This window comes from Thunnus albacares, chromosome 7 (genome assembly GCF_914725855.1).
Source record: "Thunnus albacares chromosome 7, fThuAlb1.1, whole genome shotgun sequence".
NCBI classification, from domain to species: Eukaryota; Metazoa; Chordata; class Actinopteri; order Scombriformes; family Scombridae; genus Thunnus; species Thunnus albacares.
This window is the reverse complement of record NC_058112.1, coordinates 27847936-27866708: the sequence shown is the minus strand read 5'-3', so window position 1 is coordinate 27866708 and position 18773 is coordinate 27847936. Positions and strand designations below refer to the sequence as shown.

Here is an 18773-nt window from a genome sequence, read left to right as displayed (position 1 = left end):
TGACAGCCTTGGCCTACTTTGGCGTAATCCTTAAGAAAGCAAAGAAGGTGATGTTGTTGTGGTTTGGGTGTGGGCAGAGCCGTCTGGACCGGTGTATTCTAGCAAGCTAACAGCCTCCTCCAGTGCTCAGAGTGGCCCTGTCCCATTATGACTGAGTGGAGAATCCCTTTAGCTGGCCTCTCTTAGTGTCGAGCTGCTATCGATCTCAGGAGGACACAAAACAAATGAGGTTTTGTCTTTTTCAGCAGGTTTGAAGGGGGAGGAGGAGGAGGAGGAGGGTGGGTGAAATGGATTGACTGCCACTGAGCTGGCCCACACAGAGGACGCAGTCTAAATATTGCACCGAGAGCGTTAGCCGTATCCAAGACAGTGAAAGAGATACACAGAGAGGCATGCTGCATAAAGACAACCATTATCTCCCTTCCAATTCTTTCTCATGGAACAGATGCTTAGTTTAGAAGTAAAAAATACAAAACTGATTGCCTTTCAATTATTATCCTCATTTTATGACAAAGGAACACACAATTCCGGCCAAATTTCTATATATAAACAAACGGGAAACGTTCCAAACTTTGGGGCACAAAACTTTGCTCTTCACCTTCGTCTGCATGCTTCGGACACAGAAAAAGAAATAGGCAGAACACAGAGACAGACAGCGAGAGATGTCTTATGATTTCAACAAGAATGTCTGCTAAGCAACTGTATTTCCCTCGCATTAGCCGTGCACAAAGGGAGCCTTTCTTCAGCAGGAATCCACTGTTTGTGAAGGGGTCTACTCCAAGGTTCTGGAAACAATTGGCCTGATCAAGTTCCCACGCCGATAGCACGACATTTGTGCTATCAAAATTGTTAAGTCAGGTGATGATGGGTCCAGTACAATAGGGCAGTTTTTTGCCAAATATCTCTCTTATCCCATTTTTGATTTGATTGGCTCTCTCTAACTAACTGAAACATGAAACAAAGGAAATTAAGTTTTATTGCTGTTACTTTCTGAACCTTTACTCTCCTCATTAGGAGAAGCAATGATGATTTTTGGGACATGTTAAACCTCTTGTTGCTTGTGCACGTTTCTTTTCACTGCCTGAGAAACACTCTTTCTACATGCTAGTTAATTCCCGCTTGACCATCAGTGCCAGCCAGCTGTCTTGAGGAGTGCTACAGGGCAGAACTTCGAAACATCTGGAGCAGTCTGGCTACAACATCTGTCCATCCTGTACTGAGCACAGATCTGGCATTAAACGGGGACCTTTACGGCATGATGCCAGCTGGTGTGTACTCGACTACAGTATGCTGCAGGGGAGATTGCTAAAGTAGAACTAACACGGTGTAATTGCATATTTATAATGCTTTTTTATAGGTTAATGCACAGTTTCACACACTGGAGTTAAGGCTATTGTGAAGCAGAGTGTAACTGAGACTAATAACTAAAAAACACTAAAAATTGCAGTGTGGACAATCATGTTGAGACATTACCAACACCTTTACAGCAGTGCCTTGTTTAAATCCCGGCAGACTGACTCACCAAAAGGCACAGTCATTTGCTAAATAAACAGCAATGGAAAGCACATTCGGTTGATTAATGATGATGATTAATGACTTGACAATTAATGCATGCAACTAGCAACATAAATTAGACTACACGTTTACCTCACCCCATAATGCACATTTCATATTGTATATAGGCCTACTGTAAGTGCCTGTCCGCTACATTTTTTAAATAATGCAACAGTGCATTTGGCCTCAGTTCAAACATCACCAACATGACAAGCAGCACACAGCAGAGAGTTAAAGGTTCAAAGCAACAGACAGTTTTCATGCATGATGAAGAAAAGTTGGGGGGGAAAGAAGTATGTTAGTAAGACTCTGAATAAAAAACATCCACTCACAAACATTGTGTGAAAACAGGTTTTCACTGCTGTCGTTGTCCCTCACCTCCCAAAGGCAGAGCCCATAAAGAAAGCAGAGCCAGAGTTGAGAAAGAGAGAGAGCCGCTGTGGCACTACAGCGTAACCACAATGGCTACATGCAGGCCAAAGGGCTTAAGATAGTGCAGGATGTAGAGAAATAAATCGCCTCTGTTCTTCTCATCAGTTTTGTTGTAAATCTATTATTCCTGAATCACATTAGTTCAGGGTTTCCTGCAGTATTCTGTAGCAAAAGCAGGCTACCTCATCATACAAGAACCTAATTGATCACAAGACGATGCACCAGACTCAACTCAGCGATCATTGATGGGTCACATCGTACGTTTGAGTCATAGTTATTACTCAAAGCAATGTGCTGTAATGCTGGAAAAAAAAGGTTTTTTCCTCAATTTGGGAAAAGTAAAGGCAAACGGCTCAGTTACTAATAAATTTCTTGGGGCTGCTCACATGCACAGCAGCAAGATACACCAAAAAGATGCAACCTGTATAGTACAACACACACGTCCAAACAGAATACAGGGGTTAAAGTCATGTATTGATCCTGATTAATGAGAGAATGAACAACATTAGTACTTTTATTCACTTTGCAGGTGTTTTTATTCTGTCCATCCTGTATATACATATATCTGTACGATTAATTTGTTGCACTATAGTACAAAAAGTGCTACTGGCAATTTTTTTTAAATAAAGATACATAACTAAACAAGTACATCTCATAAATCTCATCATGATTGCTTTTGGCGTAGGTATTGTTGTCAAAACAATGTCCAAACATGTGCTGGAAGCCAGCGCCTCCATCTCACAAAAATTCCTCAGATAATTACCCTTTTTTCTCTCATAAACATTTCCCCTACGCTCTCTGTCTTTCCTCCTTTTTCCCCAGTCTCCTACTCGATTTCAGCCGACGCGGTGATGAGAAGCTTCCTCTTTCATTCAGGTTCCTCTCTTGCCTCTCATTCTCCTCGTCTCAGGCTGTGTTTAAATGCGAATGAGTTTGCATCTCCGACATCATTCATCCTCTTACCTCTCACTCACCGTACGGCTCTTTTGATCATTTCAAAGCCAGGAGTGGAGGATAGGCTGCGCCGAGGCTCCGATCCCCTCACAGCGCAGCACGACGCTTTGCTAAGTCAATAGCCGCTAATGAGGGCCTCGATAAGCGAAAACCACAATACAAATTGAAAAAACGGAGAAAAGGATTCCTGTAACATCCAAAAGCCATGCTATGGTAATGACTGACATGATGAAGCAATATTGTTTGCCGGTGAAAAACCTTTTGAGGGCTTTTGTTCTTTCTACTGATAGTAGGTACAGCAGGAGTGGTGGCGGGGTCGTGTTGTGAAATTCCAAACCGCCTTTAGGGAGTGCAGATTTCATTCTTCTTTTCTTTTTCTTGTTTCACTTTTTTCCTTAGCAAATATGTTCTATGATAACCATTATGAATAAGTGCTATTCTCAAACCACAGGTGTCAAGCAGCAATAAAATAGTTGATGAATTGCCTGGGCCAGGTGTTGTGCTGGTGGGGCGGAATTCCTCTGTGATTCATCATAACAGCTTTTGTCTGATACAGCTGACAGGCAGCAGATAAGCCGAACTAGCATGTTAGCGTCAGCCTACAGAGCTTCATCTTTAATCAATGCACCATGTTGTTTTATTGGGAAAAAAAAGTTAACTTCTTTAAAACTTATTAGGAAATAAGCCTGAGTGTATTAATGCATTAATGAACTTATTTATGATGGCTATCACATCTCATGCAAGATATTTACTTCCTCTTTGTTATTGCAGCCTCTTTTTTTTTATTGCAGAGGTTTCTCTGAGGTAAAATCTACCAGACACCCACATATCACTTGGCCTCTTGGCTCTCATAGGCAAAATAATAATAAGGTTTCACACACCAGGTATAGACTGAACTCGTTATTGTGTTGTAAGACTCAGTGATGAATAGGGTGCATTAAAAAGCCACTTATTTTATGAAAATATGGCAAGTTTGTCTCCCACTTAAACTCAGAGTGAGGTTATAAGGAGTAGGAGTTTTGTTTAATTTTCCCAATGTTCCTTATCTTGGCAGTCTTTTCTATGTATGTACTCACCTCTGAACAAGTGTCTTTGGCTCTTGCTTGCTGGTTACACCCTCAGGATTAAAAAGGAACATGTACTTTCTCAGTGTATAAGCACCTCACCATTATAGCCCCGTCTTTGCTCCTGCTACTGTTGCCGTGCTTCAGTTGTTTATTTAGTTGTGAAACACTCACTAGAGATAGCGTCATATTGTAGAAGCACTTCTTCAGTTCGCATTGTTTGCCTTTAACCAGACACAATCTCTCAAATCCTAAATTACGTGATGTTTTTGGCCTCCCAACAAAACAAAAAAAAAAAACAGGAATAGTTGTTTCAGCAAGTGCTCCAAAAAGACATTTATATTTCCCTTCTAACAGCTGTAGGGAGGAAATCAGTGTGATGTCATTCGACAGCGACAAAGTTGAGTTTAACACCCTTACGTAATGATCACTGTTCATTTTTCATCTCCAAGCATGATGTTTTTATAAAACATGACTATGATCATCTAACCACGTGGTTAAGACATTAAAGTCCCTTAATCTTAATGAAGTAGTAATTTTAACCAAAACCGTGGACTTTCCCCAAACTTAACCAAGTCATTTTTTTGCCTAAAGCTAACCAGACCTTAATCCTGTCATTGACACATCATAAAACATATTTATTTTTCAAAAGTGCTTTGTAACAGTTTTGGAAGACACGGAGGAGTGAATGAACCAAATACGTATTTTATCGTTTAATTTGGAGGATTTGTTGCTATTAGGTTACGTTTCAGCAACTAATAATGTTTTGGTTTAGGTGAGGCAATTTGAGGTTTCAAGTCATGGCTAAATGTGCAAAAAAAAGTTGTTTTTAATGTCAAATATTTCCTGAGTGCAACGTTTTCATGAGTTCAGCACTTAACCTGGAACTGCTGCATATTTCCAACAACCACACACACCATCTGCAACACTTCACCACCACTCAGTGAAACACCCTTTTTCCTGGTGTTGTCTTCACTGTAGGAGCCTTTTGTAGTGGGGAAAACAACTCAACCCTTTTCCAAGCGTTGGTTCACCCATTACAAAAAAAAAAAAATCATATTTTATGACTTAACCTCTTGTGGTGTCTAGCCACGCAGACAGTTTTGGTTTATTGTGCTGATTTTTGAAACGTCAGGTGACCAGGTGTTTCAGTCTTACCTGTAGTTGTAACGGGCTGAGTCCAGACGCCGCTGCAGCTGCCATTGTAGATGGAATGAACTGCATGGGGTAATTCTCACCTGTTGAAACAACCAAAACAACACATATTGTAGAGAGAGAGGTGGGGGGGGGGGAAGTTACTGCACAAGAACTAACCTGCTCTTTACCTTCAGCCGGCCTCTGTCTCGCTCTTTGTCTCCAGCCTTGTTGCTCTCTTCCTCTCATGTTTTTATTAATGTCAAATGAAATACGAAGGGGTCACAAGTGTTTTATTCAAAGGTAATAGCACTCATTGTTGGTACACATGGGTGGTTGAGACCAAGGAGAGCAGAGTTCAAGTCCAGCGCTTGCTCATTGGGATGCACTCATAAATTCATATGAGTACCGTGTATAACCCCTACTGTTTGTCCCTAAAAGGCTTTCCATGTCCGAGCCTTTGTTGAAAACAGACCAAAGTCAAATAGAGAGTTCAATAATGGCTTTTTAATCCCTTTCTTCATTTCTGCCTCCCTTTGCAGCCTTGTGGGAGTGCATGCTCACACAGTAGGAATACATGTGGATTATTCTATATGAAGTATGGAGGGTCGGTGCTGCACGGCGTCAGGCAAGCACCTGGAGGAATGCATGGAAGTGAGGAATGTGCGAAGGACAAGAAGAGAGGAAGAAAGCAGGTGGTGTCGAGAATCCTGCGCTAAAAAGACAGTGTACTTGAAGAAGTATGTGCGTCTTCAATTATGCTGCTCTGCCTGTTTGTACAAAATCCTTGTGGATTGCCAAAACATGCAACATGCACACATTCCTATAATTTTAAAGTGTGTTTTGGGGAATGCATTTTATTTTTCTGTCTGAATCATTCTTATGTGTACATTGTTGAATAAGTATGTACCAGGAGAGTGTGTGTGTGCTTGTGTGTGTGTGTGTGTGAGAAAGTGTGAAATTCCATGTTGCAGATGTGTTGTGCAACTGACATGCTTTCAGCACGCCATAAAAGAGACATTCCAGTCCTCGCTGTGTCCAATGCATTGTTCCTGACGTGAACAAGCAGGGCTTGTAAATCTCTCCGCTCATTTCCAGAACATTCCTCACCTGACACACCTCATTAACATAGACTGGGATCCCAGTGTTTGTGTGCATGTGTGTGTATGTGTGTGTGTGTGTGAGACAGAGAGAGAGAGAGAATTGAATTGCATTGACAGAGACAGGGCAACCCGCTGTTTCTTTTTCAGAGGCTCAATTGACAAGAACTGTCAAAGTCATGGAGCTTTTGTTTGAGGGGGTGAATGTTTGCCCAGAAAACATTTCCTTAACACTAACCTGTGTGTAATCTATCTTGGGCAATTGTGTGTGTGTGTGTGTGTGTGTGTGTGTGTGTGTGTGTGTGTACCTGGCTTATAGGACATGCCCGGTGGGAAGAGGAAGCCTTGCTGTGCGGCTGCGGCAGCAGCCAGAGATCGCTGGTCGTGAGGAAACACTGGGATCATCAGGGGAGGCATGTGACCCTGGACCTGAGAGAGAGAGAGAGACACCCAGAGACATAGAGAGAGAGAGAGAGAGAGAGAGAGAGAAGGTGGGTGGGTGGGCAGAAATAGTTTGAAGTCCTTAGATGACACATGTCACAAAAGGAGGAAACTAACTAAAAACACCTTGAACATACATGCAAACAACCACTCCTGTCAACACACACACACACACACACATACACACACATACATACCTTCAACACAAAAACATCTGCAACAACAGTAACTGAGAGGAAATGATGGAGGCAGAAAAACGTTCTGAAGAAAAGTAGAATACCGATGAGAAAAACGGAAGGAAGAGAAGGAAGAGAGGAAAGACTGACATGAATGAATGTAAGAAAAGAAAATTAAATAATGGAGGAAAGCAAAAGAGAGAAAAGAAAAGAGGTGAAAGAAAGGTGAAATGGAAAGGGAAGGAAAGAGAACGAAGGAGAGATAAAAAAAAAGGGAAAAGAATGAAGAAAAGGAATTAAAGAGGACAGAAGACAGGATGAAAGAAAGAGGGCAAGATAATTAAGAACAAAAGACAGAAGTGAAAAGAAAAAATATCGTAAAAATGAAAGAAAGAAAGAAAGAAAGAAAGATGAAAGGTAGAAAAAAAACTGGGTACAAAATTACAAGATATAAATGAAGTGAGAAACAGATTCAGTGAAAAACAAAAAAATAAATAAAACAGCACACACACACACACACACACACACACACACACACACACATACACATACAGCTCATATAATCTCATAAACAAGAAACAGAACAAAACACACACACTCAGATTCAAATGATCAGTCGGGTCTGAACAACAAATAAAGACTTAAATTCTTGAAAGACAAGTGTAAAACTGTAAAACAAAATGCCTTTAAAACAACAGAGAGGCTAACAGCTGCCTTTCATGTCAGCTTGAAAGACTCTTAAAAAACTGTTGGTTCGACTGAGTTAAAGGCTCTGAGGGCTCGAACTGAAGAGAGCATATCAAAGATGAGCCTGCAGGAATCTATTAAGACTGGCTGTACTTAACCGCTGGACCGTCTCACTCTCTTCCCTTCCGTCTGTCCCTTTATCTCACCCTTATCTCTATTTACTTTCATTTTTTTTTTTTTGTCTGCCTTTCTTCATCGTTCGCCTCTTCACCCCCTCACGTGTCCTTTTTCCTCGTCTTCCTCTGCTCGTTTCTCTCCTTCTTCTCACTCGTTAAGTTCCTCTCTCTCTCTCTCTCAAAGTTGCGAAATGCATTTTTTAAAAGATGGAATGCAAATAACTTCAGCTATTTTTTTTTTCGGTCGGAGCGAGAATGCCTCGTCAACACGTTCGATTTTTGCATCAGTCATATTTCATGCTCGCAAATAAAAAAATAAATAATCAGGAGTAGGGTGCGGTGCAAATTCTTATTTGAAAAAATGATGCCATTTTTGTTCAAGGTTTTCTAATTGATTTTCAAACCGATTACAACAAATTTCACAAAAATTGAGTTACTGTCTATGACAACCTCTTCTTCTTCTCTTCCCTTTTTTCTCTCCTTCCTGTCCTTACATCTTTTTTCTTCACTTTTTTGTTGTTCAGTGGCTCCTCTGTTTCTTCATTTGAGAATAAATCTCTCATCACGACTGAGAGTCTGTTATATTTTTCTTTTTCTTTTCTTATGTTTTTTTGCTTTTTGTCCCATCCTGCTTCCCTTTTTCTACTTTCTCCTGAGCTAGATCTCTGTTTTCTGTTGATCACCCTAATTTCTCATCTTCAAAATTTTACTCTCCATCAATTTCTTATTCCTACTCCTTCTCATCTCACATCTCCTCTTCAACCTCGTCCTGTTTTTGTCTCCCATCTCTTCCTCTTAACTGTTACTCCTCGAGAGGAATGCTTGTTGACACCCCTCCCTTCTTCCCTCCTTACCTCCGTTCAATGCCATCTACCGCCATTCATCTCCTTTACTACCAATTCATTAACCACACTGCCCCCCCCACCCCCTCCTCTGCTCCCCCTGTCCTCCTGGGACAGTTCATCATTAGTGCCCAAATTTACGCAATCAGCATGTTGTGTGTGGTTACAGTATTTCTCTGCGTTTGTACTGTGCAGATACGTTGTTGAATTAGTTGAATAAGATTAGCGTCCGCTGGGATGTTTATGGTGTGTGGGGAGGGTTAAAGGGGTTGTGGTAGAGAAGCTCAAAGAGCATGGCTAAGGAGAGAGAGAGAGAGAGAGAGAGAGAGAGAGAGAGAGATGTGTGTGTGTGTGTGTATGTTTTCCACTGTGCTGAAAGGATTCGTTAATTAATCAAGTTGATTAACATATAATTAATGAACAACATTTTTTTTTAAAAAATATAAATTAACCGTTTAAAGCATTTAGCAAGTAAAAATCCTTTTGTTGGTTTCAGCCTCTCAGATGTGGTTTTATCTGTTTATGTGACTGTAAATTAAATGAAGCAATTTGAAAATGTCACCTTGTGTTCTGGTAACTTGTGACAGACTTTCATTGCAAATTTGTGACACTTGATTATTGAAACAATTAATCAATTGATAAAAAAAAAACTCTAATAAAATGTCTTGATTATGCTCAATAAAAAAACATAATTGAATGTCTTAATGCCGACTCTTTTTTATTTGTCATTCATGCTATATCTTCTGTAATTACAGCATGTTTAAGGTTAGACTACTATGATTATATATTTCAGAAAGCCAATATAACTTTTTCATCTGAGACAGGATGCAAATCCTGTTTTCTCGCATCATTTACTGCCCTGACTTCCACAATTTTACTTTTCATGTGCACCATTAATTACACCTATAAATCATGTAACTGCTGTCAGGAGAGAATGTATTTTGTGAAATTAATTTTAACTTTTAAAATTAGAATTAGCTCGGGGCTGAGAAATGAAAGCAGTCAATTAAAGGTCCTCAAAAGGAAAGTTTGTGCGTGTGTGTACCTATGGGTGTGTAGCCTTGTAGTTTTATCATTGCAACGACTTATTTAAGTTTTAGACCTTGACAGTCAGGACAGTTTGGGAAATTTGAGGATATATTGGCTGGTGTTTACTTCCTCAAAGGGCTGTTTACAGTTTGAAGGTATATGGTCAAGGTAGAGTACACGTGTCTGCCACAACAGGCATCAAACATCTGTATTATCACAGTTCGGTTCAGCATTGTTCGATACGCCTGCGCTTACATGTGTTCATCACCTGATCAGTTCTTCAGACGACGCTGTTTAGATCACACTCCTAAAAAGCCAGATAGCTGGGAGCCCCTCATCTCATCTCATCTCATCACACACACACACACACACACACATACTGGAAGTTCAGGGTGATTTTGGGGCATTCCCATACACACACACACGCAGACAAGCGGTCCGACGTCTTGTGACGCGCAATAAAGAGAATGAAGAGAGAAGAAAAACTAGTCTGTGTGTCCAAATGGCGAAGAAGAAGAGAGAAGGTGGGGAGGAGGGGCGTTGTGGAGGTTATAGAGTGGGACAAAATGCTCCCATTCATTGTATTCCTCTGGGAACACTGGGACTGACTGGGGCTGCTTCACTAGCGCAAACACACAAAGATCTCCTTTTACCAAGGGGAGGGGGGGGCGCTGGATGAATGGACTGGGGAAGGTGGTGCTGCGGGGGCCCCCGCTCTGCTCAGCCCCTAAGAAAACACAAGGCCCCCTTCCTCTAACTGCCCACCAGACACACCGACATACACACCTAGGCACAAGGAACATGTGTACACGCGCAGACACACACTCAGAATTAATGGTCCTCTTGTGTACGGGCAGCAGGGTTAGGGGGCAATGAGTACGTATGCGGTGTGTCTGTATGGTGATGTGTTTGAGATGGAGAGAAGAGAAAGAAAGAAATGGCGGACGTCTGTTCGTACAATCGGCAGGTATGCACACATGTGGATGTTAAAGAGTGTGTACCTTGATTTTGACCTTTGCTTCACTTGATATAACAATTAGCAGTTTAATAGTTAGTTTCTGTATTTTATGCATAAAATAACGGAGATCTGTAGCAACAGTAGCAACAGTAGTCATGGCCAAACTAAAGAATAAAGTGCCCAATTATATAAATGAAATTCAGAACTTAAGAGTACTGGTTACTTTGCCTCATTATTCCAACAGTACTCTAATCATCATGTCATCTGTCTCTTCCTCCTCCTCATTCACTTTGTCACACTTTACTGCCGGCTTAAAAAAATATATATCAATCACAAAAATGACTGTGTTTGTTTAACAGCAGTAAATGTTTGTTTCTGTGTCCAAGACCTGTGAAGATTTTCTTAGAAAGTTGTCACATTTGCATTACTTATGAAAAACTGCAAGTAATCACTGTATATTTACTTATGTAAAATACCACAGTATTATAAAATAGTGTCCCACTAAGCAACATGATGCAATTTGACATTAGCATTGAATCAAATCATTTATTATAATGTGGACAGGACACCACTGCCAACACAACTGGGAGTTAACATCCACTGTGAAGCTTTGCTACCATTTTGGCTCATTGTTATGGTTCCTGAATTCTGCATATGCAAGAACTGTAGACACCTGTCCCTGCAAACAAGCTCAGACAAGTATCCAGTATGCTACCTGCTCAGCTTGAAACAGCAGTGAGATAAAGTAAAACATTACCGAAAAATGTGTAAAGTAGCAACTGAAGAAAATATCCAGCTAGCTAAATATACAGCTATTTTTCTTGGACTGCTCATGAGGCTGGAAACATGACTTGAATGGGATGTTCACGTTGCTCTGTGTATGTTATGTATAAGAAGTAATTGCTGGCTAATGTGAGCCATTGAGTTTGTTTTAGTGTCTCTTTTCCCTCTAGTGGTCAAAAACTATTTAATGCAGCTTTAAGAACCCAATGTAGACCCACAAATAATTAGACTGCTCCATTTATTCTTTCGTGTGTGCACAATGAACACACTACAATTGATTTTAATTGAGGCACACAGAATTACTTTATGCTTATAGCATTTTTCTATACACTAACACGCAGGTTAATATACTGGAATGAGGGCCATTGTAAAGACAAGAGTTAGCCATTCTCCATAGATGGTGAGTTTAATCGATGTTATGGACCTTCCATGGCTTTCCGAGTCATTGTGTCTGAAGCTATATGTGCTGATGTAGGAGCCGCCTTTCTATCTAACAGCTATCTGCCTGCTCCATTAGTTCTTATGAATGTGTGTGAGTGTGTATGTATATGTGGGGATTATTGCAATTGTTTGTCTTAACACAGGTTCCACTACCCCGTCTATTGTGAACCTCAGCTAACGTCGGCTCTTTATTAACAAGACAAAAGGCTTTGACTCAGTAACAGTGATGAAATAAGGGAAGTACAGAAGAGAGGAAGATATAGTGCAACACTTGAGGTATTTTAAATCTGTCATGACTATGATTAAGTGCACAACATTATTCTTGCCTATTAACATTTGAAACTCATTTAGCTGTCATACACTGCCAGTTCTGTGTCGAAAGCTCTAATAAATATTGGTCAAAACGATATCTTCACTTTAAATCAGAACGTAAACAGCAGTGTGAGCCAACGGCGTTTCGACAGGGGGCAGCACGCTGTAATTATGGAAGAGGCTGCTGATTACACACAAGGAAAATAATAGAACAGGATGAAATTAAAAAGTAAAAACAATAAGAAAACAACACTTTGGGGGACAAGAACTCAAAGAAGAGAAGAGGAGGGCAGGAGAAGGAGGAGACAGAGGAGTTATAAATGAAGAACAGAGAGAGGGAGGAGGAGGAGGAGGAGGAGTGCGGCTTTGCAGTCATTAATTAGCCCGTTAGCTAGGGCCCGGGCGGTGCGGTTAGGGCCTGTGCCTTTGTGGGCCCGAAGGAAATGGGCCACATATGAGAGCCATTATAGGAACTGACTTAACAAAGACACATGCCTGTCAGCCACCAGGCTGGGCTGGGCCGCTCTGCCTACGGCACACAAAGGGCCCACCACCAATGTGTGTGTGTGCAAGCCAATGTGCGTAAATCATCCTGTGTGTATTTGTGCTTGTGCTTTTTGTGCAAGTGTATTATTTGTGTTTATCAGTGTATGTATGAACTGTCCACATGTGTGTGTCTATGCATTAATGTCAATTGTCTCTACTTTAACTTAATCAGTCATAATCAGATGCTGTTCTTCATGTGTAAATAGATATATCTGTGTGTACTTGCATGCATGTATAAAGGCTATAGTTATATGTATTTATCTACATACATCAATGTTTTGTTCAATCATTTCTTAATGGGTTTGTGTGTGCGCATGTTTGTGTGTATGTGAGCGTGTAACCATATCTATCAGAGTGGGGCCTTCGGAAGCGTTTCTTTAACCCGTGGACATCCCCCGCTGGCTCTCCACACCATTTAAAACCACATGACAGGAAACCTGGGTCACTTTGAACTACACATTCCCCCCACAACACTGCACCCTTACTCGCTGACAAACACGCTGACACCATCCACGGACAGGATGGAAAGAAGGAACGAAGAGTTTCAGAGATGGAAAAATGAGCTGAAAACAATTCCCTTCTGGCTTCTCCTCGTCTCCATCCATAAATCAGACGCAGATATGACTCATTTTCTCAAATTTTAATGCTGATCTGTAAAGCTTGTAAAATTTATGATAAATCATAAAATGAATGCTAACAAGTCACTGATAGTCGGTTAACTTTATTAGCAGTGATGATGCAACAGATAGCATGTGTACACTGAATAATGCACATCAGAGGGTTGTAAATATTACACTTTTCTAGCAAAAACCCTTTTCGGTTTCTTATTTTTTCCATCTGGACAACATTTAATGTTTCAAATTAAGATATGAACAACAACCGGCACTTCTAAAAAGTGGTTTTACCACACTGAGGCCTATTCTTTTCAGCTGAAACAGTAGCATTTGGTCAGCTCCTCAGAGTATTGGCCTGAGAGGAGCTCAGGTCTGGATTTGATAAGTGGAAACAGACCGGTGCAGCGCTGCCTGTGTGTTTAAGGCCAACACACATCCGACACAGCGTAAACAGCCCGTACCCCAGTGACTAAGCCCTGGAGCTTAGCCATAATAATTCTAAACCTCTGTACAGTAGATAGACCATATGCTCCACTAAACTCGGTTTGTTAGCCAAGAAATGCTTTTGTTTTAAAAATAACTTGAATAACAAGAAGTTGCTGCACACACAGCTGTGATGCATATTTAGCAATTTTTCGGTGAAAGAATTTTTTTGTTTGGTCCTTTTTGTGCATTAATTCCTGTACATTCAAAAATTTTGGTCATTTTGAATTAAATGGGATGTAGTAAACGAGATACAGAAGAATACGTTTCACCTGAATTTACAGCAGATGCTTCTGAAGCTCGACATGATAACATGCTGCTCTCAAGAGCTATTTTCTGCATATCCCTTCATCCTCAAAACCAAACATGACACAGTATCCATGCTTCACAGCATGGAAGAGGATCCGAGTAGGAGCTGGTTTTTATGGTCTCGCTCTCCCCCGGGGCTCAGAGGCCTAATGAAGTCCGATCCGAGCTTTATTAAGAACCAAGGGTGGGGCCTCATAATAAAAAAAAAGAAGAAGAAGAAGAAGAAGGAAAAAAAACAAGCCCTCGTTAACTACATCACACCTCCGGAGCGCAGGGAGATCCAAAGCTCAGGACCGATGGGGGGTAAACGGGCTACGGGATGAGAATGAACCGGTCACAGCAGCAGGTTGATTCAGATTGTCTTACAAGCCGATTTAATTCAGCAGCAGTCCAACCACTTAAAAAAAATAAGCTGTCAAAATACTAGCTGGCTTACATCCCACATGGCTATCAGCCACAGAGTACAAATTTACCAGCATTTGGCTCGCAGCTGGAGGTAATTTCTTGGTGAATATGAATGTATATACAGTGCACGGATCATGAATCTCAAGGCATCAAGTGGGACGATGAAGGAATGAGAAAAGGGAAAAGAAATCAAGGAGGACAAATAAAAAGTGTGAATGAAACCGCAATTGTTTTTTATCTGCATGTGTCTGTCCATCGGAAAAAAGATATCTTGTTTATGTCTCCTTTTTCTGGTGAAGCGAATATTGTTTGTTTGTTTGTTTTTTCATTTCATTGTTATGGGCTCAATTTATGAAAACTGCAAAACGAGTAGATAAAAGAAACTGCAGAGCTGAGAAGGAAAAGTGTATGTGTAAAGCCAAAGTAAAGCATTTGATTGAAACAGACAGAGAGAGCAGTGCATGTAGGGGTGAAAAGAGGAAACACATGTTGATAAATAGACAATTGAGAGAGAGAGAAAGAGTAGGAGGAAGCCTAGAGGACCGGAGACATCGATCGCTGAGTGATCAATGCAACAGTAAATGATCCAGCCATAACCAGGGTAATTACAGGGTCACTGTTGTGTGTTACTGTGTGTGGCAGTGAGTGTGTATCTGTACGCCTTTGTATGAATGTAAGACCGGTGTGGTGTAAGCGTCATGCCTCTCAATAACAGGCAAAGCACAAAAGAAAAGGTCACGACCTCTCGTGTTATTGCCGTTTTCCAATCGCAAATTACTCGATAATAATGGAACTGGAAGAAAATGGACACTTAGATCATCCAGACAGAAGACAAACTGGGAAATGAGAATGTCTTCACGGCGGTGGACACAGCGAAGAAGAGACTATGGGAGGGGAGTCTGCGGAGGGCGGGAGGAGTCAGCTTAAAATGTGAGAAATGAAAGAAAGATGTGTATGTGTTTATGTGAGTGTGTTTAGGATGAAAATGTGTGTGTGTGTGTGTGTGTGTGTGTGTGTCTGCCTACTAACCTGGATCTGTTGTTGGAGAATGTTTATCTTGTGCTGCTGCTGCAGGAGCTGCTGCTGTTGTCTGGCAATCTGCACGCACGCACACACACACACACACACACACACACACACACACACACACAAAAATAGAGAGAAAATGTGAATTAATGAGACAATAATCTTCTATAATTCTGAGATGATGAAGAATGAGTATGGCTCATTACGTTTTGTTTATTAGATTAAAAATCTGTAAATGTGTTGTTTTGTTTTCATTTTAAAAAAAAAAAAAAAGAGAGAGAAATTCTGTAGCACGAAAATCTGGTGAAAATCGGATTATTCAAAGGAAGGGTGCCTGCACACTGAAAATGCATGCTATGTCATTCAAATCTTTTTTTAAATAACGGTTTCAACATTAAAACTTTATCAGGTATGCCCCACATGTAACAAGAAGGTTGCTGCAGTATCTATACGATGAGAATAGACACTTTGGCTCAAGCAGAGTCACGATGCCACACTTTAAAAACTACATTTGAACTTATTGCTGAAGAGACTGTCCCTGACACAACAGATCAATACAGACTAAACACTGTGGGACACTGTGCACAACATCACAGGAAACCATTAGAAACGCTTACACTGCTCAAAATACCTAGATTTTAAAAGTGATATTGCGTGTGACTGGTGCAAAGATGGGCTGTAATGCGACAGAGGATAAAGTATCGCCTTCCTCAGCCACCTGTGGAGGTGGGGCACTCAGTTGTGGTCCTGGATGTTTTGATGCCACAGGGGAACTTCTCCTTGTATTGTAAGCTTAAATGTTTTTTTTTTTTAATTTGTTGGCCTCGGTTTGAAAGTTGTATACTTGTTGGAGCCAATTAGGGGAGATGGCAGCAGTTCACAAGGTGATACCGCTTGATGATCAAAACCTAAAGGGGACTGTCAAGACACCAAGAAAGTTTAATATAGTCTCCTGATATGGTCACCTTACACTATGATTTCCATGTCAGAGCTCACAATACTCCACTCAGCTGTCATCTATGTGCTGTGCTGTAGTGTCATCAGGTATTGCACTTTCATTATTTGTATAAACTCTGATCTAATCTGTGGTAAACAGCATGTTAATGCCACAAGAAAGAACTTTTGGATGCATGGGGGCATAAAATCTGGATAAAAATCAGTTCCAACTGATCTGTTTTTATTAACAACTGGGTAATTTTTGGGTGAACATTGATAAAACAGAAATGATTGAGAGAGCAAGAAAGACAAGAAGATAATGTGAAAAGACTCTATCAATGAAGAGAAAAAATGTTAAAGGATGTGTGGAGAAACAAGTTAGCGGTCATGCTGCGTTGAAGATCGAGATCAGGACATATCTGACCTCCAGATGCAGCGGGGAAAAGTGTGGCAAAAATGTCTCGAATGCAGTACAGCAAATCAGGAAAGAGGTAGCGGTGAGTTACATGTCTGTTTGACCTCAGATTACAATCTCCAACCAGCCTCAGGCCGGCGTGACGGATGGTACAAACAATTCATGCTATTAGCAGCAAAGATAGTTCCTGAACAAATCTTTTAATTGACACTGAATCTGTGAGATTGGCACGTTCACATCAACCAGCAACACCCAGCATGCATCTGGAACACACATACACACACCCATCAGCACCCTACTCATAAGCAGGAGGGGTAATCATAGTTACTCCTTCCTCTGTTGTTTTGATCTAAGATTGTCTAACAGAAAACATCTGAAGTTAAACGTTAAAGGCTTGAGACTCATCCAGTGATGGGCTGCTGGGATCAACCATTCGTGTGAGGTTAAAATCCTTAAAGGGGCAGTGCATCAACTATTAGATCCCGCCCACCCCGAGCCAGAAAAGTAAAGCAGCTGCCTCTTTTTTTTTTTTCTTGAGGAGTCGTTTAGTATATTTATTCTGAAATGTAATTACAGGCTGCTGAATGGGAGGCGGCGCCCCATTTGCACACATGTCATATTTCATTAAAGGCAGATTTCTCAGGGTTTGTCTGTAGGGCATTATCCTATCAAGTCTCAACAGCCAAATGACTGGCTGATACTGGAATCTGTCTTTCTTTTCACTCTCTCCATCTTCCCCGCTCCTTTGTGAAACTGTGAAAGGTGGAATGTGTTGTGATGGGAGGTGTGGACTTGTCCAAACAGAGCCTGTCATATGCCGACCTACAGTAACGTGTCGGCAAACAGCGAAAACAAAGAGCAGCTCACCTAAACACCTCTCTGCTCAGGCTCTCTCTCTCTTTCTCTGTCACACGCTATTTTTTTTTTTTTTAGGTGTCAGTGTGACACCTGAAGACACGCGTATCAGCAACAAATAACTTTCTGCTACTTTTGAAGCCACAGACATACACAAAAACACACATATTATTAAAAAAAAATTTTAAAAAACTTGAGTTGGAAGTTTTAGCTATAATTTAAGAAAGCAGCTTCACTCGGATGACAGCAAGAATAACAACAATTTGATTCCAACAACACAAAGAATTTGGCCGCTCAGGCGCTCGTACAGGTTATAAACAAAGCCCCAGTTTTGCCATATTACAGCAAGAAAAACTATGAAAAATATGGGGACTTGGTGTTTATTTTAAGATAAACTTGACAAATTGTGAACATATCTAGATCTAAACCACTTTATTTGGAGGTGAAGTCTGTAGTTGTCCTGGTAATGTCTCCTGGTAGTGTAATAAGTTTGCCTTAGAGGTTCTTCTTTTTCAAATAAGGTTGTTAAAAATGTATCCAACCTGTCCGATTGTCTGTCTGCATGTATTACTTGGTCAAGTTGGACTTGTTTGTTGCTGCATCCCCAAATCTCAGCAATAAAGTCAGTGAGTAAAATAAAAAGCAAAAGAAATGAACTACACAAATACTGAACTACTCAAACACATAATCTCCTTCCTACCTGCTCTTGCTGCTGTCTGGCCAGCTCCATCTGTTGTCTCTGCTTCTCCAGCTGTGAGGCGGCCATTTTCTTCTGCTCATCGTGGGCAGAGAGGAGCTGCTCCCTCAGGCTGATCAGCTGACCGATCATGGTGGAAAGTTGGCGCTCTTTTTCTTCCAGCGACTCCGGCGTACCTAGAAAGGACCACACAGAGAAGGCAAGGAGGGGGGGGACTAGGGGTTAGAATTTGACATTGACATTTTTAAAAGAGGTATTTGATTTTTTTTTTAAAATACCACCACGATGAGCAGATAATTATTAGGAGGATAGCTGACAGCCGAAATCAGACATAACGAGGTAATAACACTGCATGGATGGGGTGGCTGTGCAACTTTGTAAATCACCACAAAATCACATTTGTT

General features: G+C 40.9%; 1 protein-coding gene across 3 annotated transcripts in view; it reads right to left on the bottom strand.

Moving 5' to 3' along the window:
• LOC122985814 (transcription factor SOX-6-like) overlaps positions 1–18773 on the bottom strand; it is a 115155-nt gene that overhangs the window by 23758 nt on the left and 72624 nt on the right. For all 3 annotated transcript variants that reach the window (XM_044356755.1, XM_044356756.1, XM_044356754.1), the window contains 4 exons: positions 18373–18545; positions 15470–15538; positions 6547–6667; positions 5163–5242 (listed from right to left, as the gene is read on the bottom strand). In XM_044356755.1, coding sequence (XP_044212690.1) covers positions 5163–5242; positions 6547–6667; positions 15470–15538; positions 18373–18545 — 443 coding nt within the window. The remainder of the gene's footprint in view (positions 1–5162; positions 5243–6546; positions 6668–15469; positions 15539–18372; positions 18546–18773) is intronic.